General features: G+C 43.9%; 1 protein-coding gene across 2 annotated transcripts in view; it reads left to right on the top strand.

The window, feature by feature from the left end:
- Nucleotides 1-25,532, top strand: part of lcor (ligand dependent nuclear receptor corepressor) — an 85,673-nt gene that overhangs the window by 20,211 nt on the left and 39,930 nt on the right. For both annotated transcript variants that reach the window (XM_024290043.2, XM_024290044.2), the window contains exon 2: nucleotides 22,749-22,814. In XM_024290043.2, the coding sequence (XP_024145811.1) occupies nucleotides 22,749-22,814 (66 nt within the window). The remainder of the gene's footprint in view (nucleotides 1-22,748; nucleotides 22,815-25,532) is intronic.

Below are 25,532 nucleotides of genomic sequence, written 5' to 3'. Positions count from 1 at the left end.
CCCCCCCCCCCCTCTCACTGAAGCTCTTTGTACATTTAGGAGCAGTTTGTACTTCATCTGAAGCTGGGAAACCGCTCTGGTTCTGGTTCTGGTTCTGGTTCTGGTTCTGGACTATGTTAGTACTTTAGTAACTAACCTTTTTACTGATGTACAAAAACGTCAGTAGCTAACATTTTTTTACGCTAGTCAATGACGTAAAACACTTTAGTAACGTTTTTATGCTATTTACTAACATAAACAACTAAAGTAACTAATGTAAAAACTTTACTAACAATAAGAGTTCCATATTAGCACAAAGCCGGGTTCTGGGTGACCCGGCGTCCGCATAAAGCGCTCTGTTGAACGTACATAATGTTTTGCACACGGGGTCACATGACCAGACTCGTCATTGATCTCCATTCGTGTTGCTTCCATTGACTGTATCTAAGAACTGGACCGAGTGACTCCACCCCCCTGATGTTCCAGACAAGAACTTCTTGTGAATTCCCATAGACCTGTCGGTCAGAATATCCCTTCTGGTTCTGAAACATTTTTATATAAAAAAAAAAGTTCTTGATCGTTAAGTTATTCAAGTGACCAATCAGATGCCTCAGTTAAAGTAGGTGGAGCCTGCTGGTCCCCACCTCCATCCTTCAAAACGTTTGACAGATGTAGCTCCTTTCGTGGAAGGGGTGTGGTCTTCCTTTTAGCCCTCTCCTGATTGGTGAGAGTGGTTGCCATAGAAACGCTGACTCAAACTTGAACCAATCACCGCTCTCTGACATCTGATATGGCGACATCCTTATCACAAAAAAATAAATAAACCACCGGAATAAACCATTTTCTCTGGATGATTTCCAACATGAGAAGATCTCTTTACGGAAGCCTGAAGGTTTCACGCCGTAAAAACGAAGCCGTGAATTTAATTCTTGGTTACTGAAGTGATCATCCTGATCCATAGAGGATCTTTGATCTTTGAAGTGAGCGTTCTGCAGCGATATCTCATCTGGTAACTTCTTGTTTTTTGGGGCGTTTTCTCCACATTGATGACATTTTGTTGATAGTTTCTCCACATTTTTGTGCGTCTGTAGAAGAAAACTGTGATTTGCTCCCGGTACTGCAGTAATGCGACTCTGTAATGCGTCTCCAGTAAATATAACCCCCGTTTCCTTACGTGACCTGCTGTCTGTGAATCGCTGCTTTTGTCCGTCAAACAGCAAACTTCATGTGAAGATCATATGACGACCAAAAGCCCCGCTCCAGCAGAATGTACATCCACAGGAACAGCAGGATGTGTCTTTGGGCCTCCTGACCTCTTTCACTCTCAAAGCTCGGCTTTGGAGAATCGCACATCTCGGAGTCCGCTGAAGACGCTGAAGCTGAATCCGAGCGTTTCCGGGAGCAGCTCCGGGCGTCTCGGTTCAGTTTCAGCGGCTGACAGCGCGGCGGCTCAGTGGGACGGCGGGTTAGTGTAACGTGACAGGCCTCTGACCTCAGAGCGCCATGCGGGGTTAGGAGTCAGGCGGCATCTCTGCACAAACGAGGAGCGCTTCTATATTTACCGCGCAGCGCCGCGGCGTCATCTCCCTTCAGCTTCTGCCTTTGTGCACAAATGCGAGTGTTTGGGTTCTGCGTCGTCCTTCCGTGACTGTCAGCACGCAGGGTCTGTGCTCACGTGACGCCGCGCCAACGCAGCCGCGCCTCCAGACGACGGTGAGCCCTGGAAACAGCGGTCAGGTGAAGCCTCACCTGAAACGGTCGTCCGTTTCTTTGACGTTTGTCCGTCTGTTTCAGCAGGAGAGTCAAACTCAATCACACGGGGGATGAAATACAAAACACGCCTTAGATCGAACAGGATAAACATTTATTGAACACTCTAAAATAACATTATTAAAACTTTAGAAATGTAACTTTTAACATAATTACCAACTAGAAATATAACATTACCTGTGATAATTAATGCTTGTGTGAATGCTGGAAGATGAAATTGTTAGATAAAAAAGCCAAAGCTTATAGCTGAAATATTAGCTAAATGCTAAACTAGACAAAAAAAAACCTAGTTTAGCCACAACAGCTAGCATGAAGCTGAAAAACTAGCTACACTTAAAAATAGCCTAAAATCAAAGCCGTGGATGTAATTCTTGGATTTGATCATTGAAGTGATCATCCTGATCCATAGAGGATCTGTGAAGTGAGCGTTCTGCAGGCATATCTCGTCAGGCTTTAGGGTAACTTGTTGTTTTTGGGGCGTTTTCTCCACATCGATGATGTTTTGTTGCTGTAACGAGTATCCGATTACTCTGACAGGATCTATTCCAGGATGTTTGAGACGTCAGAGATTATAGTTAAGTAAAGAAATAAACTAAACTAAATGTGCTGCTGTCACCAGAAGGTAGTAGACCTTCAAAGTAAAGTTTCGGTGACGGTTCATATTTTCAAAGTAAAAGTATCCAATAGACTTTAGTTCAGGTTATTGAAATAAATTCTGAAAAACTAAATTTTTTCAAAGAAAAGTTGGCAAATTGAATAAAAAATAGTGAAATAAAGAACGTTTGTAGAAGTCCTGATGTGTGGTCATGTGACTGTCGGCCATCATGGCAGAGAATCCGTGTTCCGATCATGGATCCACCGGATCTGCAGTCAGCTAAACTCTGAGGATGACACATATCTTCAGGATTTGTTGCTAAATGATCCAAACGAGATGTTTGTGTTTTGATTCCTGCTGAAGTTAAGAGAAAGTTTGATCTCGTTTACAGTGATAAAATCATTTCAGTTTTCATCTGTTTTGTTGGTCCTGATCTTCTAATTAAAGATTCTGATTTTCACACATTAGTCGACCGTCAAACCCACGAGTCCTGTCTTTGTTCTGGTTCTGGTTCTGCTCCTAGGGTCACGGGGTCGTCTGCGGGCTCCTCTTAATTCGCTAACGCAGGTCTAAATAAAGTCATAACGAGGCGCTAACTGCATTAACGGGATTGAAGATCCTGCCGTGGAGATGTAATTGTGTTAGGGCGCTCGCCGCCGTCGGTTCTGCTGCTTCACCTGTAATCTCATCATCAGCTGGTCTCCTCGGGTCGGTTCTGATGGGGAACAGAGAAGTGTTTTCAGAGCAGGAGAGGCTCACCTGCTGCACAGGTGGTCCAGAGGGAGCGCCTCAGCGTTCCTCACACGTCGACTTTGTTTTCTGGGATTTTTCTCGTTGGTCTTTCCGTCCTCCGACTCGGAGGAGGAAAGAAAAGGATCTTCTGGACGTTCAGCTCCATTGTTTCTCTGTTTGGTCCCTGGAGGTCCTCCATCGCGGTCCTGCCGGACCTTCAGGTGGCTTCAGTGAAACTGGTTTGGCGTTTTTCCGTTTACCACTGTAATGGCTTCTGCGGCGTGACGGTTTAGAGTCATGGCTCGTATTCAGTGCGCGCTCTGGAGTGCGTGCAGGCATCCATAAATACAGAGCCAGTCAATCAGTCAGTCAGCAGGAGGCCCAGTAAAAGCCAACTCTGTGTGTTTATGGCGGGAGGGGGCGGAGACTTCACAGCGGGGGCACTTTCCTCCTGGATCCCTGAAGGATCGCCGCGGCGCCCTTCAGATTTTTCTGAAACACGAGGAGATTATTGGAGCTGAAGCTGCAGGACTGAAGTGGCTGAAGCAGCAGCGGCTGGACGGACGGAGGAGTCTGTGAGAAAACATGGACGCTCGCTGAGGAATTGTGGGTAAAAACTGCAACAGTTTGAGGCCGTCGCAAAGCAACAAAGATAACAAGTAAATAAACGGCACCAAAGATCTCATGTTTCTATTATTTTATGGGGAAAATAAACATTGAAATCAGTGATTTTCATTCATCGTTCAGGTGCATCATGGGAAATGATTGGGTTTAGCTGGTCTAGAACCATCTCTGGACCAGAGTTCTAGTTCTGAACGGGAAGGCTCATAAAAGACTTTTTTATTTGTATTTATTGGATTCTTTGAGAAGAACGACTGAACGTTGTTCCACAGATTCATTTAAAGAAATCCTGTTTACTGAAGATAAATGTTCCTAAAAACAGATTTAGTCCAAACTCCTTCATGGATGAAATCCTCAGTTGCTTCTCAGGCTGTTGGGTTTGGATCAGGACCGACTTACCGTGAGGGAAAAATCGCTCCAACCCGACAGTACGCGTAGTGAACGTGTCTAAAATAAATGTCATGTTTTGTTTTTTCATTAAAAAACCTGAAACATCATAACACCGAGGATGTGAACGTGTTTCTGTCATCCTCCTGACTGATTCAAGTCCTTTCTGTCATCTTTTAATTATGAAGTTTCTAGGGAAAATCAAAAGCATTTTGTCATTTTAAAGACTTGTGGGCGGGGCTTCTGGCTCAGACAAACCCCGCCCCCTTCCCCTCCTCCTCCATGAGCCAGAGTCCAGCTCAGACGAGGAAACTGAGCGGAGCGGTGAGAGAGACTCTGGCTCGCCCTTTCAGGCGTTCGTTTGGGTTTTTCTAGCATCCAGTTTTCTGGTTTGAATGAACAAATACTCAGAAACAGAGTTTTCCTCTGGAGAAAAATGTTAGAAACACAAAAAGATGATTTTTATTGGAGTGGGATGTTAACAAATTAGGATATTCGATAAATTTAATATTTTTTCAAGTAAAAATTCATCTGAAATGAATCTCTTAAACAATTACATGAAATGTGTTTTTTTAAATCTTATCAAAACATTTTTATTCTTGACATCAACGCGTCCAAAAGAGTCCAGATCTAAAAGGTAAACATTTAATACAAACGCTGCAGAAGGCCCCCATGTGATCGTTCGCCTGAGGCCCCCAAACTGCTCTGTCCGCCCCTGGTTCTGGTTCACTTGGAAAATCATCGTAGATTTCCTTTTCCTCCAACGTCTCTAAATATTTTTGGTTTTCTTAATGAGTTTATAGTTTGTAAAATTAATTTTTGTTTTTAAAAGGGATAAAAAGTTTTTTAGGTTCCAGATTGACTAAAGTTCTGCCACAAAAACACGGCTTGAGCTTTTATTCTGAAAGGTTCCTCTTGTTTAGGCGACCTGCTGGATGATATTTTAGTGTTTTTGTAAAATTCTTCTTTCTCTCACAGGAAGTTTGTTGAAAATCTCTTGAAAAAATTCTTGAAAATAATCAACACATTAGTTTGGACTGAATGCAGTTTAAAGAAGCTCGTCTTCGCAGGAAGTGGGACGTTTGTGGGTCTTCAACTGGACTTCAAATGTTCTTCCTGGAAACGTTTCTAGGAAGAACATTTGGAGTCCAGTTGCTAAAGAGGAAACTGAGATGCGTCAGTTTCAGGAAAAACACGGAAGTGGAAGGAAGAGAAGGAAGGAAAGCAGGAATAACGTGTGAGGAGCGTCTGGATTTCCTTCTCTCATCCTTCAAATCTCTGAAGGAATTTACCCACGTGCCCCAGGAGGTCAAGTGGGGAGGAAGGAGAGGGGCTAAAGCGCTTTAGTCTTCAAAGAGGCCTTCGACCCGGCAGAGAACGGAAACACCAGCAGAACCAGAACCGTAGAACAGAAGAACTTTTCTTCAGTCCTGCAAAGACTAAACGGTGGAATCCCGGCGAACGCTGGTGATTCAGAATCCTAATGAAGGTTCAGGAGGGAAAAACAAACCAGTGTTGCCCTCATTACTCCCCTTTTACCTCCCCTCACTTCCTGCTTCAGGCCTCACTGACTCCTCCCCCTCTGCCCCTCCCATTCTGGCCAGAGCTTTTGTATTTTTTTAATGGTTTCTCTCGCTGTGATGTCATCAGGTTTTTTCTTTGTTGTAATGCCCAGATGTCATTCTCACCGGCTACTAAGCTAACGTCAAGCTAACATTGGGGTGACATTAGCGTGACGTTAGCTTGATGTTAGCGTGATGTTAGCGTGACATTAGCTTGATGTTAGCTTGACGTTAGCTTGATGTTAGCTTGACATTAGCGTGACGTTAGCTTGATGTTAGCGTGACGTTAGCGTGACATTAGCTTGATGTTACCTTGACGTTAGCGTGACGTTAGCTTGACGTTACCTTGACGTTAGCTTGACGTTAGCTTGACGTTAGCGTGACGTTAGCGTGACGTTAGTGTGACGTTAGAGTGACGTTAGCTTGACGTTAGCTTGACGTTAGCCTGACGTTAGCGTGACGTTAGCGTGACGTTAGCGTGACGTTAGCGTGACATTAGTGTGACGTTAGCGTGACGTTAGCGTGACGTTAGCGTGACGTTAGCGTGAAGTTAGCTTGACGTTAGCCTGACGTTAGCCTGACGTTAGCCTGACGTTAGCGTGACGTTAGCGTGACGTGGACCACAGCAGCTCAGTTTTCTTCAGATTGTTTCGGTTTAATCGATAATTCTGTTTAAATCCAGTTTTTCTTTGAGGTTTTGAGTTCAAACTGATTCAAAAACAGATTAAAAAACATTAGCTTTAGCATGCTACATAGATGCTGCGTCAGCTCCAGCTACAACCAAAACACAACCCCTCCCCCCATAAACTCATATTTGGAGCAATGAAAGGACGAATCTCTCTCCCGCTCGTTGTCCCGCCATGCCGGCGTTTTCCGTGGTCCAAAGCTAAACGGGTCCAGAGGAGGTTCTGTGTTTTTACCACAAACGGGTAAAACAGGAATCTAATTAGGCATGAAGTGCTTCACTGCATTGGGCTTTACGGAGGGAGGAGTCACTCGGACGTGTCCATCACCAGTCCAGAACCAGAACCCAGAACCACCACAGACCCAGTGTTTGTGTTCGAGCTCTTGGAGCTTCAGAATCTTTAACTTCCTGATCTTTGGTTGAATTCCTGCTCAGGTCTCTTTTTGGAGGCGTGGAAACCCGCCGTGCTGAGGTGTTGGCGGGACGTTCTGCTCTTTGTTGATTTCTGGCGTTTTTGGTGAAATTGAGAAATGTGTGACTGAAGATCCTGACGGCGGAGGATCGTTGGAGAATGGGTTTCCTGGTGACGGTTCTGGAGATACAATCTTGTAAAATGGAGCCAGATTTCAAATAATCATTCCAAGCTCTTTAATTTTGATCTTTTTAGGAAGATCTTGTGACTTCAGCTCCGCCGACGGTTTCCTCTCAAACCAGTTTCAGCTCACGGGTTTCTGTCGGGAACTTTTCAGGATTCGGGACAGAAATGTCCAAAAGAAATCACAAGAACTTTCGTTAAATGTTGGGATTTAACAGACGAATTCTGAGCCAAAACAGTGACGAGAAACCCATCCTGTTTCCCATCATGCTTTGCTACTTTTGAAACGAGAGTTTAAATATTTGTGACATCACAGGAAGATCCGTCGGATTTCACCTCCAGATTTTGGGTAGACTGGACTTTTGGCTCCAGGACCGTCGTCACGGTAACGAGAGATGCTTCATGAAGCGAACCTGAAAGTTTCTCACGTCTGACTTGAACTTCTTGTGAGGAACCAGGTGACGTGTTTTGGGTCCAGATCGGTTTGGGGGGGTCCATCCCGTCAGGTCTGTGACTTCAGCTGATTCTGGACTGTAGTTGAGGGGGGGTCATTTTCAGCAGGTTTGTGTGGGGGGTCAGGAGCGGAGCTGGTCTGCGGCGCTGACCTGTCCCTGACGGAGCTTTCCGGTGCCGTCCGGTGACAGACGCCGTCCAGGCGTGATCGACCCCCCAGCGGTGACATCTGACCAGCTCCTCCTCCTTTTGCTCTGAAGCGTCTGAATCTGACGGCGAGCTGAAGCTTGGACGGCGGCGGTCGGAGGCTGCACAGAGGTGGGGGCCGGTCCCGTCGGACGCTCCGTCTTGGGGGGCGAGCTGCTGATGGATGTAATGATGCTGTCGTCATGAATGCTGCGGGTCGCTGCGGCGGCGCGGCGCTGACTGAGTCGGGCTAACGAGATTAGATGTCAGCGGTTGTTTCTCTCCATTCCAGTCCGGATGTTTCCTATTTGGTAACATGCTTCATTTGTGCTGCTGCTTCTTCCTCACACAGAGGACCCATGATGCTTTACTCTCTTGAAATAAATGGTAATTTAGATCAAATCCCCTTCCCTCTTTGCACAGGACTTGGCAGTAATTACCAAGGAAGATTGGACTCTGAGGCTCCATACAGGGAGATAATGAAGCAGACAAAGACCTCAGTTTCACATAGCACTTTGATGCTAACAAGCACATTAAAGATGGGATTGTTGACTTGTGTGTCTCTGCAGCGGCTCGTCCCTCACAAAACCGCCGCATTTAGTCCTTTTTACAAACTAAAACAAGCTTTTATTTTGGTAATTGTTCTTTTAAATCAAAAACTGGCTCAGTTAAGGAGGTTTATTCTGCAAACGGTCAGAAAACGAAGCGCTCCGGGGATGTGATCTGATCATTGACTGTAAATGAGAACTGGACCGAGTGGCCCCTCCCCCCCTTTCAGCATCTTCTTGATAATCTTTTATTTTCACATATTTTTCTCTAGTTCAAGTTATTAAAGAAATACATCGACCAATCAGATGCTTCAATAAACGTAGGTGGAGCCTGCTGTCCCAACCTTCAAGTTTCAAAACGTTTTTTCCTTTTTTAATTTTATTTATTTTTTCATTTTTATTTATGTAGCCCTCTTTCAAGTGGGTGTGGCCTTCCAACAAGCTCACTTCTGATTGGCCAGAGTGGTTGCCATAGAAATGAAGACTGGGACCAATCACTGCTCACTGACATCTGGCTCCAACATGACGGCGTCCGCATCACAAAAAAACATTTTCTCTTGATGATGTCACACTCGCTCGGTTCAGTTCTCAGATACAGTCAGTGGATATGTATGTATGTGTGTGTATATAAACAATATTCTGAGTCGGATTACAGAAACACTAAATGTAAACATGACTAAACTGAAATATAAATGTTAAAAAAAGAATCTAAAAACCATAAATCATATTCAAAAGTACATATAAATGAGATATTATATTTAAAGCTTAAACATAAATGCTAAATTAATGCTAATTTATGTGTAAAAATGTGGTTTCAAATGAAATAAATGAAGAATAAAATCTAAATTTTACTACTAGGGAAGTTTGTTCATATTAACACACAAATGCTTTACATTTATTATTCATATTTAACACTGCATTACATTTTTTATGTCATTTGCATAAACGTTCTAGACTTTATTCAACATTTGTTTTTAACATTTATATTTATTGTATCGATTTACACTTTGATTGTGTTTAGATTCAATGTTTAAATGTGTAATTTAGCTTCACAAATAAAGATTTAAAATTAGATTTGTCTTTTAATGTTGAGATTTAACAGAAACAAACAAAGAATTCCTGAATTTCTGCATCGTTCTCATCACAGATTCTCTCAAATGAAAAACATTTTTCTGAGAGTCGAGTCAGAAATCTTCGCTCAGATTTTATTCTCCTTTTGGTGTTTCTCTCAGAAATAACGACAGAACGCTTCGACTCCTCGCCGTTCTTTATAAATAGGTTTCCTTCCGGGGTCGTCTGCCGCTCAGAGAGCTTCAGATTTCACTGAATCCTCCAGACTTCAGTCCTCCGGCGGGTTAATTATGGATTTATTGGATCTTTGAGGTTTTTATCTGCTGGTGATTCTGAAGATTTCCTCGTTTTTAACGGATAAACTCTGAGCAGGAAGCAGCTCCCGTCCAGGTCAGAGAATAAGATCCAAAACGTTTCTGCTTCCCTAAAACCATGAGGTACAACCTGCGGCGTGGACCTCGGCGAGGACCGGCTCCTCCTCCACCCGGAGGAGAACATCAGGAGACAGACGTGCTCCCAAGGCCGGAGACGCGGCTGAAAGGCGGCTGTTTCCCGCTTTGCAGAGCATGCTGGGAGTCCTTGGTGCTCTGAAGCGCGGTGGCCTTTAGAAGGCAAGGTCTCCGTCGGTGTAATTTAGATTCTTTTAATTTCTGCGGCGCTTCAAAACAATTTATAGCATCTTTATGAAGGAGAAGTTCGCCATCGCGCTCTTCAGGCAGCACAACGCCGCCCGCCCTCCCGCCGGCGCCGTTTGTTTCCAGCTCGTCTTCGTTCCTGTTTCCCCGTTAATTTTTGTGACCTTGTAATGTAATGAAAGCCGCATTCATGTACCTGAAGAGGAACGCACAGTGGTCATAGAAACGAGAAACTCTTGGCCTTTTAACCGAGGAGGAGAGAAGATTGCATGTTTTTAATGTCAGGCCGTCGGATCAAAGGTCACCGAAGACTTTCAAAATTAATAAAAACAGTAATTGCTTCTTTCAGCCGAGCAGATGAAGCATCCGGCAGAACGCTCGCCATCGCCGTTGTTTAATCTTTGGGCTTTGTGAGTGTCGCCGTGTTGTTCTCCTGCAGGAGGTCACGGCAAACACAGGCGGCGCGCTGACCTCGCCGCTCACCCCGTCCAGCCACATCAGCGCCTTTCATTAATTTAACAAACACAAAGCGGCAGACTCGCGTCCCGCCTCGGAAAATCCGCAAAGTTTATTGTTGACAACTAAAAGGCTGAATGTGAGACGCAGATCTAGAGCGAGGAAACGTTTACAGACGACACCGATGGAGGGAAGGAGGAGAGGACGAGAGATCGATGAATCGATGAGCTGCAGGCCGGTTTATGCGGGTTACAGCTCTCCGTGGAACCGTCCCTCGATCCGTGGAACCGTCCCTCGATCCGTGGAACCGTCCCTCGATCCGTGGAACCGTCCCTCGATCCGTGGAACCGTCCCTCGATCCATGGAACCGTCCCTCGATCCGTTTAACCGTTCCTTGATCCGTGGAACCGTCCCTCGATCCGTTTAACCGTTCCTCGATCCGTGGAACCGTCCCTCGATCCGTAGAACCGTCCCTCGATCCGTAGAACCGTCCCTCGATCCGTGTTGGAACCGTCCCTCGATCCGTAGAACCGTCCCTCGAGCCGTGGAACCGTCCCTCGATCCGTGGAACCGTCCCTCGATCCGTTTAACCGTCCCTCGATCCGTGGAACCGTCCCTCGATCCGTGGAAGTCTGGTCCCACAGAGCTCCATCGTCGTCTCTGTGATGCCGACCTGATTTTGTACCAGACTTTAGGATTCAGACAGAACCGGTTCCTTAAGGGGGCGTGTTTGGTCCAAACCGGAACAGAACCTTCGTTTGGAAGGTGTGACATCTCCGCAGAGCAAACAAACGATCCGCTGTAGCGGTGAAGGCCGTCAGTGGAGCCGGTGTGGATGCAGGGTGATGGTCAAACCGTCCAGGTTCTGTCTTCGTGGTGGTGTGGGTTCCTGGTCTCTTAAAACTCTGACGTGTTCTGCAGCGAGGAAGCAGAAGAACGTGAACGTCTTCTTAACCGCTGCACCAAACCGGGTCAAGTTCAGCCTCAGTCACATGTAGGGGGGGGTCGACCCGTTCTGCAGAGTTTTGGGGGTGTGGTTGTAGAGAGCAGCAGCGTTCTTATCCCTGTAACACTAAAACTTCAGCTCCACTGTGGACTTTCTTTCGAGTACCGGAACTCTTCAACCGTTTCTGCAATCAGGGGCGGACTCAGCAGTTTGGGGGCCTCAGGCGAACGAGGCTGTGGGGCCCCTGCAGAGTTTTATCAATTGTTTAGTTAAGTTTCACTCAAGAAGGCAAAACAAAAATAATTCAAAGAGTTCTGTGGCATCAATTAGAAAGAAAAAGAAAAACTCTCAAAATAACTTTGCCCGTTCTCTCCGTGTGGAGAATCGGGGGGGTTCATGAAAGAAAATGAATCTATAAATATATGAGAATAAAGTCATAAAAATCAAGAAAAAGCCATCAAATCATGAATGTATAACCTAAAACATGGACATTTTTCAATATAAAATTATAATTTAATGACACAATTGTGATTTTTTTTCTCATAATTTTGTGATTTTATTCTCCAGAAATTTTGACCTTTTTTACAACAAATTTACTATTTTATCTTCAAAACATTTTGACTGTTTTCTCATAATTCTGCTGTTTCTATTTTCTGTTTTACCTCATAATAAACACCAAACATGCTGATTTATGGTCAAAGCCTCATTACCGTTTGCTTTCTTTCCCATTACAGACCTTCATCTTCATTTTTTTGTTTTTATCTCTTTGAAAAGTCGTAGCTGGAATATTCCATTGCTTCAAACACTTTCACGTGAGCTTTCTGTCATTTTAGTGATTCGGGTTTTTCCTGACACACGAACCATTGGATCAGTTTGGATCATGTTTGAGACTTGTTTGAGACTCGTTTGAGGCGTGTTTGAGAAGAGTTTGCAACGTGTTTTGGAATTGTTTGAGACTCGTTTGAGACTCGTTTGAGATGAGTTTGAGGTGTGTTTGAGACACGTCTGAGACACGTTTGAGACGTTTGAGTTCGAGACACCCGAACAGTTTCTCTTTTAGACCAAAAATGTAAACTTGTTGGAAATTCTCAAGAGAATCTCAAAGAGAAAAAAATGGCGCTCAAAAATTAATAACCAGAAGTCCCTCCCCCTGCTGGAGCCGCCCACAAAAAAACCTAATTTGCGCCCAACACCATTGGCCGGAAGTCCTCAACCGGACATGATCGGCTGATTGAAAGAGGCTTTTTCTCCGGAGGTAAACGGGTGTAGTTATAGAAATGTAAACATTTGTTAATATTGACCTTAAAGAAATAAAACGATGAACGTTCTGTGTCTCATTTGAAGCTCATCTTCACACCGAACTGCTGGACTGAGTTTATTCTGAAAAGTTCTTCAAATATCATTTTGAAATGGTTTCCTACAGTTTAGGACATTTCCGCTTCCAGCTGGTTTCTGGCGCCATCTTCCATGTGACCAGAAGCCGTTCGATGTTCCTGCATGAAGGAAGTTCAGCGACTCTGAAGGAAACAAAGGACTTTGGGAAACAAAAACCCCAAAGTCTGTCAAACCTGCACTTTAGTTCAAAAGTTTCTTTGCTGTCTGCATGTTTATGCATCCAAGCCCTCAGATCTGAGAGTTGATGACAAATGATCGGATGGAGCAGTGAGGATGTGGCCGCCGCTGAAGGACGCGTCGTGCGTCGTGGTCTTCTCGTGCGTCGTGGTCTTCTCGTGCGTCGTGGTCTTCTGGCGCGTCCGTTTTGATCATGTAGCTGGGCAGAAATGTAAAGACGAGCGGCTAAGCCTGTTGGCTCCAGCGAGAGAGCGGCTCTGTTCTGCTGTCTTTTACTCATCACACCCCTACTGTTTTCCACTTTAGCCGGCTTCATAATTGGCTCCAAATAAAAGCGTGCGCATGGCGCCGCTCCCATTCCTTTAGTGCTGCGTTTGTCAGCTCCATTAGCCCCCGAGCCGTCCCCCCGCTCAGATGTTTCGCTGCAACATCCCTCCTTTAATTGTTTTAAATTCCTCCTCCTCCTCCCGCTGCTTCCTGGAGTCGGAGCGATCCGAGCGGAGGGTGAAGTGCGTCCCGAGCAGACAGACAGGTACACGGCCGTCCTTCCAGGTGTCGTCACCCGGAGGGGAGCGGGGGGGTAAAGGAAACACGTTGTCATCCTCCTTCCTGCTCTCCACCACATAATCAAATAATTAGATAGTTAGGCGGCTAATTGGACGCATTTTTTCTCCTCTTTCCTCCCACTGAGACGTGCACGAGCTGCACAGAGATTCAGAGCAGCCTGGCCACACCCATCCCAGCCCGCCGCAGTGCATTGTGGGGGAGCAGGGATCCAAATTCGCCTTGGTCAGTCGTTTGCATGTTGGGAGGCGCTCTGGCGTGCAAACGCTGTACATTAAAGCGGAGAGTAACTCACCGCACGCGCTCAGTCCTCTGCTGTTTGATGTGTGTGTGTGGGGGGGTCCAGCCAATCAGGGAGCTCGACCTATTTATTCCCCTTCCCCGAGCCATGACCACGTTCTCATGTTAGAACTCTAGAAAGCAGAGCCGCAGTGCTGCAACACCCTCCAGTTTCAGTGTTTTACAGTGTTTCTGCTGCATGACGGCGCCCGGCCCGCCGTGCATGGCGCCGCTGCGTTAGTCATCAGAGGAGCGGAGATGGAAGGAGCCGTCAGACCGACTCGGTCTTGATCCGCCCGCTTGTTTCCGTGTGCGCGTCTCACCGCGCCGTCGGCCAATCATGCAGATTCTTGTTGTTTCTGTTCGTCCTCCTCTCGTGGACGCACGCCCACGCCAAACACACGTGCACACACGTGCACTCGGAGCCAGAGGTGGCCGTGCCTCCTATTAGACAAGACTTTACATTTGTATTTGTTGCCGCACAGACTCACAAATGAGTCCGCTGTTGCACTGAAGTTTGTTTTCCTGCAGAGAAGAAAAGGATTTTTCCTCTGCAGACGTGAGCCGAGCGCCGCTTCTCCTCTGTGGCTCCAGAAGTCCAAAAACCCTCATTTTCCCTGCAATAAACCCGGAGAAAACATTTCAAAATAAATCCGTTTGCATTTAATGCACAGAAACCCGTGCTCTAAAATAAACGTAGGAGTGAGTAATGCACACAGCCGTCAGCATCCGTCCATACAGTCGGGATTTCACAAGTGAACAAAGTAAGAGTCAGATTAGTCGTACCGCTGCTAATCCCACATTAACATTTTATCTCCCTGCAAGGATTTGATTTCACTTTACAAAATTTCATCCAAAAAGCTGCGTGAGTGAGAAGCCGTGGACTTTAAGGCGGATCTGAGGCTCTGATGATGTATTTATGACACTGATTGCTTTTTGCTTTGATAGTTTAAGGCGGAGCGGGGATTTTCGCTCTCTGGTTTCTGACGCGCCGAGGGAAGGTCAGGCTGAAACCTGCGTCCTTGCAGCCGTCAGCATCATCCTGTCCGTCCAGCGGCAGGGGGGGGAGCGTCCCCTGAATCCCTGACGGGGTTCAAACTCGCGGCTTCAATCTGCCGCGGCTGATGGTTGAAAGTTTGAATCTTCTTGTTTTCAGGGGGAATTCTGCAGCTTTTCACAGATATTTATTCATTAAGACAGATTTTTATTTTATTCATCACTGGAGCTCATTTGATTCCGATTCCTTACTGTTTATTTTATCATTTATTTAAGTTATTTATCTTTAATGAATTATTCATTCTTCATTAAAATGACTTTATCTATTTATTTCATAAGTTTTCATCATTTATTTATTTACATTGTTAAAATATTTATAAGTACTCAATATTTCATAACTCTATCTTAATTGTTCATTATTTATTCTGTTTATTTTTTAGGTTTTTATTGTTCACTGAAGTTATGCCAAACATTTAATCATTAGATTGAAACATTGTGTTTTTTTATTTATAACTTTTCTATTTTTCTATTTAAATATTTTATATTTTTATATATATTTATATATATAACCATATACATACATATATATATATAAAGTTATATATATATATATATATATATATATATATATATATATATATATATATATATATATATACAGTACATTCTGTATATACATATATGTATAATATATATATATAGGTATATATACATAGTTATATACATAATATATACATGTCTGTATATACATTCATATATATATATATGTATATATATATATATATATATATATTTATATAATGTATACATGTAGATATATTATGTATATATACATATATAGTTATATGTATATATAACGTATACATGCATATATATATATAGAGAGAGATAGATAAATAGATAACACACATATATATATGTATTATCTCTCTATATATATTTATACATGTATACGTTATATATATATATCACTATATATGTATATATATATAACTATATATATACATACATAGTTATATATATATTTATTTACATAACTATATATGTATATATGCATATTTATATTTATATATATATCTAGATTCAAGTATGTATTTGTGTAAAAAAAATGAACATTATTCTTCTAAATTTTTTATTTTATTTTAATGGTAAATTACTGTAATTGAAATTCATTGTTTGATTGTTGGTTTTTATAGTTATGCTAAAATCTTAATCGTAAAAACTGGATTACTTAAATCTATTATTAAGTAAATCCATAAATCATAAACCCCCAAAACTCTTCATTGCAACCGAGCACAGCATAGAGCATGGTGGCAGAATGGTGGTGATGTGGGCTAGTTTACTGTAACAGGAGCAGAGTGGATATATATTTGAATGATTTTTGTCAAATGTTTATATTAATTAAGTTGGACAAGAGGTGATGTCATATTTGGCGTTAAAAAAATGATCATTTGAAGTGAGTGTCCAGAACTCTGATTAATTCTTACTTCGGTCCTGTTGTGGTTGAAGGAGCAGTGAGAACATTTTGGAGGAACCTCCCACTGCTGTGTTTCCTGACGTGATCCTCAAACGCCACAGCAGCTTCGTCTTTTGTTTCATGTCTGTTATTGTTGACGCGAAAAACTCCACTGTGGATCCGTGTCCCCCAAACGCCTCCATCCTTCCTAAATGTGGCGTTCCTGATGTTTGGCTCCTGATGCTGAGCGCAGCACGAATGGATGAGCGCGTCAGCAGGAGTCATGCGGACGGACATTGTTCTGAGCAGAACGCGGCGTGAAAAGAGCGGCCCGTAAAACTCATGCTCTCCTTATCGGCGCGTTAGCCACACCGCGTTAGCGAGTTTGATCCGACTCGCCACGCCATCGGAACATTGGTGGAAAGTAACGGATCAGTGGATTCCTTTTGATTTGCTTTCTTCTCGATGACTCGTCATGTGATGCGGCGTGTCGCATGGCGTCCGGATGCGACAGCAGAGCGAGGCTTTCATCAAGGTCAGAGTGCGAGACTCACAGAGGAGGATGTTATTTCTGGAGCGGCTCCACGGTAACGCCGCTGCAGACTGGCAGGTCTGCTGCAGCGTTACCGTGGAGCGCCGACCTTCACCCGTTTGTGGACAGGAAGTCATCCCGGGAGGCAGACGTGCAACAGCTGGGCTGCGGTTCCCGCCACATTCACACAGAACATCACCAGCGGAGCTAAAAGCCGCGGGGAGTTCCCTCTTTCGTGTCGCCGTCAGGTGCTGGCTGTCTGCTGAGCAGCGGCGAGGAGATGCCCTCCCCCGCTCCAGGAGGCCCGCGTCTGTCTGTACTCCTGGAGGAGATCCCGCCGGGAGGCGAGCGGACGCTCCAGCGAACCCGATCCCGCCTGACGTTACTATCCGCTCCCGTCGGCCCGGCCCGGTTTGAATGTGTTTCTTTTGCATCCTGGTATGAAAACAAACACGTGCGGCGGCGGCGTTGCCGCCTCTGCGACCCGTCTGCACCGCCGCCGCTTGGCTCCATGGCGACAGGAGGATGGAAAGAACGGGGGCTGTCGGGTTCGGCCTCTGTGACAGTGCGGACGCCGTCTGTTCCTGGAAACGACGGGGTTCTTACGTCTTTATCGCGAAGTAAATATGACCGATTTCCATGGCAACCAGTGTAGCCACGCCCACATTCTGAGCCGAATGCGATTTAATGACGAGTTTTTGCAGAAACGGACGAGAAGTTCTTCGAGTGATTCCACACGTTGGCTGAAAGGTCAAAGGTCATGAAACATCATGGAGCGATGACACGTGTTGGGCCGTTGCCATGGCAACGGTGTTGTTTCGCCAGGGAGTTTCGTAGCGAGTCGGAGAGTTGTTATCGTTTTGGGACACGCGTTAGGGCGGCGTGGCCTTTCGCCTCGCCGCGGACGGCCATAAATCCACCTTTAACATTAAACGGACCTTTGGATGACGGCGATGAATCTGTAGCTGCGAGCTTATGATCCTCTTAAGAGGGAGCGGGCCTGATTAATGCTTCACTCTTTCCATGTTTTTAGCTTCAAACCGGCTCAGATGGAAGCTGTAGGGATTCTCTGGACCGGCTCCACCCGCCTCCACGGGATGTGGGTCCAGCGGGGATGCAGTCCTGGTTCAGCTGCAGGTTCTGCTTCAGCTGTGGGTTCTGCTTCAGCTGCAGGTTCTGCTTCAGCTGTGGGTTCTGCTTCAGCTGCAGGTTCTGCTTCAGCTGTGGGTGCGAATGCAGCAGCAGAACCCACAGCTGCAGAACCCACAGCTGCAGAACCCACAGCTGCAGAACCCACAGCTGCAGAACCCACAGCTGCAGAACCCACAGCTGCAGAACCGTGGGTTCTGCTGCAGGCGATCAGGCGAGCGAGGGCCCGGCTGGACCGGTCCTGATCCGGGCCGTCCTTAACCGCCCGGCTCCGTTTGGGTTAATTAGGTATCGATCCGATGAGGCTCGCTTCTGAAGGCTTTGGTGCTGCTCAATTATTAATCTCCTGCAGCGCCGGAGCGTTGGACGGCGGTCAGAAGGAAGGCGGTTGCCGGTTCCTGGGCGCTGCGGCCCCCCCTCCCCCGGCCGCTCTCAGATTGATCGCGCCGCTTCCTTCAGTGTCGAGTTGCTCTCCGCGGTTGTAAGAAATGCGAGAGCTGCTGTTTCTTGACATGCTCGCCGTGTTGGCGTGCGCCGGCTTTGATTTGACAAGCGTACTCGGGATGAATTTTTGAGCAGCTGCTCCCAGCAGACCCCGGAGCGCTGTGAACTTTCCCTGTTTTCCCTCCTTTGTAATGTTTTCTTCTGGCAGCTGAAGGATTCCCCCGAAGCCGCGATGGCGCTCCGAGACTCCGGGCTTTTCCCGGGGGCAGCGCGGGGCAAGGATCACATGATGAGCGTTTTGTGGAGGAGCGGCGCTCTGAGTCACATGTGATCCCGCCGCCGTTTGAGGCTGAAGGACCAAACATTCCTTCTGCTGCGTCTCCCGAGCACATCCAGAGCTTCCATGAAGCAGTGAGGCCTCCGGCTGGGATCCGTTTCCCGCTCTGGACTGGGATCACCCCTCAGCTCCGCCTCTCTGCTCCCGATGAATCCGGATTCATGAGATCTTCTGCTGAATCCACATCAATATTTAATGCTCCTAAAGTTGTGAGCGCGCTCAGATGTGCTGATGATCCCAAGTTTCCTTCACGCCGTCATGTGACTTCTCCAAAGTTTGTGGCGTGCTGAGGGTTTGTGATGACACGGCGAAGGCCATGGCGAGGGGGGGGGCATCAGCGTACATTCCGGCGTTCCTCCCGTTACGCTGTCATGTGTGAATGCTTTTGGGCCCAGCGTGCGCTCGCTGGCTGACCTACATTCTGCAGCTTTTTGCCTTTGGCTCCAGAGACTTTGTCACTGCCATCCAGCCAATCACATCCCATAATCTCATTTGTCCAATCGCGTCCGTCCGTCCGACCGAGCGCAGGAAGCACCTACCGTCCCGTCAGCCAGATGGCGGCTCTGACTTTCAGGCTGATTTGTCGCTCCGGAACGCCACGATCCTAATTATTCCCCGCTGACTTGAAAGCGGCGCTGCTCTTCGCTGCTTAGCGGCTGGAGAGACGGAGGAAAAAAAGCTTTGGAACTCTTTGAAGCTTCGTTTTCCCGTAATCAAAGCTCCTTTGTAGGCTGCATGAATTTTGCATGTGCAGGTTTTACAGGAGCGGAGTTCTCCTCAGTAAATGAGGGCGGTGGATCTTCTCTCTCACACGATCCGATCTCCACACAGCCGATCCATGAAGGATTCCACAATACGATACAGTCGGATCTGTTACCGATGACGCTGAAATCTGGAGATTTTTATAGTGTGATTGTTTAGTGAGCAATCACACTACAGTGATTCTCCTGAAGGCTTTTCAGCAGGTAAAAACTCAATCACACAAATCAAAACGTTCAGCTCCTTCAGGACATCCCTGCTTATATTTTTGTAATTCATAAACTTTATAGTTTTTCAAATATTGATTAAAATATGGACCATAGAAAATGAAGGAGAAAGTCTTCAAATGTCAGTAGATTAGAAACAAACGTCTAAATGTTTTCATGTATTTTCATCTTTTAGTCATTTTTAAAACTTTTGGCCTTGAGCTGTTATATTAGCATTATGCTAGCTCATTTGGTTAGCTTGGCATCTACTGAGGTTTTTTACTGCTATTTTGGAGTTTAGCTAGCGTATTAGCATCATGCTAACGTTCTTGTTATCTCCTGGGGTTTTTAGGCTAATTTAGAGTTTAGCTTCTACGAACCCTTTCTGTCTTATTTCCCATTTACAGATCTGCAGAAATAACGCAATTTACTTTTTTGTAAATTGCGCACTTTATATTTTTGGCTAATTTGGTTAATTGATGCTGTTTTTTAAAAGGTTAATTTAGAGTTTAGCTTCTATTCTAGTAACAGGCTAATGTTTTTAGCTAATTTAATTATTTAGTTTATTGAGAAATTTTATGCTAATTTGGAGTTTTGCTAATATTTTAGCAGCATGCTAACATTTTTGATTGATTTGTTATCTACTGGGGTCTTTTGAGGCTAATTTAGAGTTTAGCTTCTATTCTAGCAACAGGCTAATGTTTTTAGCTAATTTAGTTATTTGGTGTACTGAGGATTGTGAGGCTATTTTGGGGTTTAGCTAGTGTTTTAGCAATGAGCTAGTTTTTTGGGCTAATTTGGAGTTTATCTGATATTTAAGTAACACACTAAACTGGTATGATTTGGGATTTTTAATACATTTTACCACAAAATTTTCTGAAATTCAGGTCAACTTCAGGGCTCTTTCGTAGTTCTTTAACGCAATTTCCAGTCTTTTAGCAAATTTAATAATATACAAATAGTGTTCAGCAATTAAAGTCAATTAAATAACAATTTTCAGAAAAAAGTTTCAGCAACTACTTTCAGCTGAAAGACTCACACTAGTATTGTCACAGCGAATGCAACTTTTCTTGTTCATGTAGCTTTTAAAACTATAAATAATAATAATAATAATGATAATAATAATGATAATAATAATAATAATAATGATAATAATAATGATAATAATAATGATAATAATGATAATGATAATAATAATGATAATAATAATAATAATAATGATAATAATAATGATAATAATAATGATAATAATGATAATAATAATAATGATAATAATAATAATAATGATAATAATAATAATAATAATAATAATAATAATAATAATAATAATAATAATAATAATAATAATAATAATAATAATAATAATAATAATAATAATAATAATAATAATAATAATAATAATAATAATAATAATAATAATAATAATAATAATAATAATAATAATAATAATAATAATAATAATAATAATAATAATAATAATAATAATAATAATAATAATAATAATAATAATAATAATAATAATAATAATAATAATAATAATAATAATAATAATAATAATAATAATAATAATAATAATAATAATAATAATAATAATAATAATAATAATAATAATAATAATAATAATAATAATAATAATAATAATAATAATAATAATAATAATAATAATAATAATAATAATAATAATAATAATAATAATAATAATAATAATAATAATAATAATAATAATAATAATAATAATAATAATAATAATAATAATAATAATAATAATAATAATAATAATAATAATAATAATAATAATAATAATAATAATAATAATAATAATAATAATAATAATAATAATAATAATAATAATAATAATAATAATAATAATAATAATAATAATAATAATAATAATAATAATAATAATAATAATAATAATAATAATAATAATAATAATAATAATAATAATAATAATAATAATGATAATAATGATAATAATGCATGGCATTTGACAGAGAAATGTATTCAGGTATTGACTTGGAAGAAGCTAACGATTGGACGTCTTTTTGTTTGCATCACATGAACATAAAAACACAAAAGAGTTTCCCAGAAATGGATTATTTATCTTTTATCCAACATAAATTTGTTCATATTTGTGGTAGTTTTGCAGTTACTTGATCCATTTTTGATGAATATCTTATATCTTTAAATAAACAACACCAGAAGAGATCTGAGTTCTGCCATCTTTTATCCCGAACCTGAAGAGCTCAAACTTTAAAATGTTTGGAGGATTTTTCCATCATGTGAAACAACCTGGATGTGAAACCGGGCGCCTCCGCCACCGCTCCGACACCGTCATCCTCTCACGTCCTGAAAGCGGCGAGCGAGCTCCCGCCGTGCAGACGTTCTGTCGAACTCAAATCTATAGGAAGTCTGCGGCGGCCCTTGAACCCGTGACCCCCCCCCCCCGCGCGGCGGCGTGTTCACGTTGGGGGGGTCCGGTCCTGCAGCAGACCTTTCAATGCGCCTCATCCATCCGTCCTCCTGCTGCCTCAGGCGTTCACCTTCAGCTCTCAGGCTGGGGGGGGGCACACTTGAACTGTGCGTGCACCTGTGTGCACGCCCGCCCCCCTGACCTCTCCCCCCCCCCTGCTTAAAATGCACATTTGCCGAGCGCGGCGCACACGCTCCTTTGTCTCGGTTTCTCTCCGTCTGCTTCCATTTCCATTTAATGGAGGATGAGGTGGGGGTGGAGAGCAAGGGGGGAGGGGGTGTAGGTTTGAAAATTACAATATGTATTTATGTTTCTCTGAATGCTGTTGCTAGGCAACAGGAGATCGAAGGTATTTACAGTTAATAAAAATGTGAGTGACTTCGGCGCGGCGTATTACAGGTAAAGCGCTCATTTGCTTTAAGAGCTGAGGGATGTGTGTGTGTGTGTGGGGGGGGGTGCACGTGTGCGTGCACGTGCGTGCATGTATAGAAAATAAGTGTCCCTTGAGTTTTATCTTTAGATTTCTACTGTTTTTCGCTCCTTAAAGAGCTTTGCTGTGTTTCTGAACAAGTTTCTTTAAATCTTTTCTCATTTAGAAATCCGATAAATAACTTTATTAAACCAAACGTTTCTTGACGACGCTGTCTCATCAATAAAGTACATTTTTAGTGTTGATAAAAACTTTCTCTTGATGTCAGAATCGTTTACTGTTCTTTTTTTGGAGCAAACGCTGAAATCTTTTCTGTTTTCTTCTCTCCAGGCTTTGAAAGCATCTTGGAGGGCTTGTTTGGGCCGAGAATAGTCAAGGATATCACCTTATTCCGAGGTAAAAACACAAACTCAAACACTTCTCTGTCAAACCTGCAGATTTCTCTGCTTCACAGCAGAAACAAGTCAATAAAACAATCCATGAAAAGGAACATTTGTTTGTGTTTTCCCAATACTGCAGGACTGGAGTCTGTTTTTATTTTAAATGGACTTTTACTGTTATGCTTCAAATAAATATTCAAGCGTTTGATTTATCTGTGGGTTTATTTGGGGGTCTGGATAGACACCCCCCCCCCCCAAAGGCCGTCATCGCCATGCCGACCGGCCGCGCTGCTGCAGAAACCGCGCAGCATCGCGGCTTTAATTTATGCGGATACTTGTCGGCGCGCAGACCCGCGGCAGGAGGAACCCGCCGGGCCAGATGGCCCCCCTGATCTGTGCCAGGCGCCACTTCCTGTGAGGGGGGGTGAGATGCCTCCGCTCAGGTGGGAGTCATTGTCTGAGCGCGCTCCGTTCGAGCATCAGATCCTTTGACACTTGAACACGCCCCGCGCATCCGTAAGCCCCGTTCACGCCGGAGTAGCACGACCGGCGTGAATTAGGAATAATTACGGAGACGCTCCGTGTTTCCCATTGAACCGCCGTGGAACCGCCGTGGAACCGCCGTGGAGCCGCCATGGAACCGCTGTGGAGCCGCCGTGGTGCTATCACAAATGTAGTTCCATCAAATAGATGTTTCTGTGTTTTGTTGGGATTACACGTTTAATTTTGGGATTATATTCTGTGTAATTATTTAGCCACGCCCCTTTTCCTTCTTGATTGATTCCTCTCTTTTCATTTACTCGTCCTCACAGATGGATTTGCCTCCAACTTAGATTTTTAAGGTAGAATCTCTGAAGTCGAAGGTGCGATCTGATGGCTAATGCTAGCTATTAAACGTTAGCGCTCCTCTCAGCGGTTTGGTAGGTCGACGTCCGGATAGAAATCTGGAATAAACGTCACATAAACAAATTCTACTGTTTTCTAATGTCTCCGACACTGGGGGGTCACATGCACACTAGTACCAGCTAGTACAGGAAACGCTACGACAGCATCACCTGTACGTCATAACTCTGTGTACAGGTGTGAGACTGAGACTTGAATCTTTGCATTCGGTCATTCTAACATGATCACGTAAACAACAATATACGGATCTGTGCTGATTGTAATTAAGGGGATTGATGTATTTTCCCAGCAGTCCTTGGCTGCTGCCCCCCCCCCCACAATTCTCCCTCCTCTGGAATTTAAAAAGGAAAGTTGGATGAACGTGCGCTGTCGTTCATACGTGCGCTGCCGTTCATACGTGCGCAGTTCCTTTGTGAGGTTCTGTAATCACAGCAGCGTTCCTTTTGTCTTCTGTCCTCATTCCACTCATCCGGGTTCAGTGGACAGGAAGTGGACAGGAAGTGGACAGGAAGTGGTCACTAACAGATCAACTGTAGTTCATTGACGGTTGAACGTCCAGAGCGTTTCTGGAGAACGTGAGCAGCTTTGGTTCTGAAGTTCCTTTGAAGTCTGACTGGAATATCCGCCTCACAAAAGACAGAAACGCTTCTGCATCGGAGCTTCTAACCATGAAAACGTTCTCTGAAGGAGCGACTAGAAATACCCGATGACTAACCTGGATAGAAGAGGAGCTGAAACCTGAAGCTCTGGGAAAGAGCAAGTGGCTTTTTGCCCTCTGTTACCCCTTTATTGTTACCGCTCTATTTCAGACCATAAGACAAAACAAAACTGACAAACCAGACAATTGTAAAAGTAAAACTGTTCGTTCTTACTCCTCCAGGAGGCTTCTGACTACATTACCCATAATGCTCTACCAATTCATTTAGCACTGAGACTTCGTAGGTTTTCACAGTCATACTAAAACCTTTTGACAGATTTTTAAACAGAGAAATTGTTTAAATATAACCAAATTCAAGCTTAAATCCTGCTGGATTTTAAGGTGAATATTTTATTTTCAAAAACAGAAAGGTGAATTATTTAGGTTTATGAATGTTTTTGTCTTTTATCACAGCTGACATGATGACTACATTCTCTGCAGTGAGATGATCCTGTAGGACACACTCTTATTTTGAAAGGACGTCATGGGAACTCCTGTCAATCGTTGACTGTGTTCCTCCTTCTGGGCTTCAGTGAGAAATCGACCCGAACGGTTCTTCAGTGTGGAGGAGTCGGGCTCTAGAACCTTTCCAGAACCACGAGGATCTCCAGAAACTCAGAACCTCTGACAGACTGCAGAGGACGGGCTCCAGCAGCTCGTGTCCGCTCTGCTATTCAGTCAAATCTGAATCAAACAGATCCAGCGGATCACATTCAGAACCGCGTTCTGGATCATTTTTTAGAAAAGCGGGTCTGAACCTCTGAGAGCCTCTGAGCCGAGCGGCTTCCTGCTCTGAGTGCAGAAATCAAATTCATATTTGATTTTCAGCGCCGGCCCTCCGCCGCCGTTTCTCAGAAACAAGGTCAACATGGCGTCCTGAAGTCATGTGACCCCTCCCCCACCAACTTAAGGCATTTTTAGAATATTTTGGGCTTGTCATTTCCACTCATGCATAACGCTAGTGCACGTACACATGCACACCCGTTAATCTGACACGGCGGCCGAGGGAGGGACCGCCCCCACATCCCGGCCAACGTACAGAGACGCTGTGGAAGTTTCTGGAACAAACAGGATTCTGTCCAATCAGGAGGCTCAGATTGACATCAAAGGAATGTGTGTTAATGTGAATGAAAA

This window comes from Oryzias melastigma, linkage group LG1 (assembly GCF_002922805.2).
Source record: "Oryzias melastigma strain HK-1 linkage group LG1, ASM292280v2, whole genome shotgun sequence".
NCBI classification, from domain to species: Eukaryota; Metazoa; Chordata; class Actinopteri; order Beloniformes; family Adrianichthyidae; genus Oryzias; species Oryzias melastigma.
This window is presented reverse-complemented; position numbering and strand designations above follow the sequence as displayed.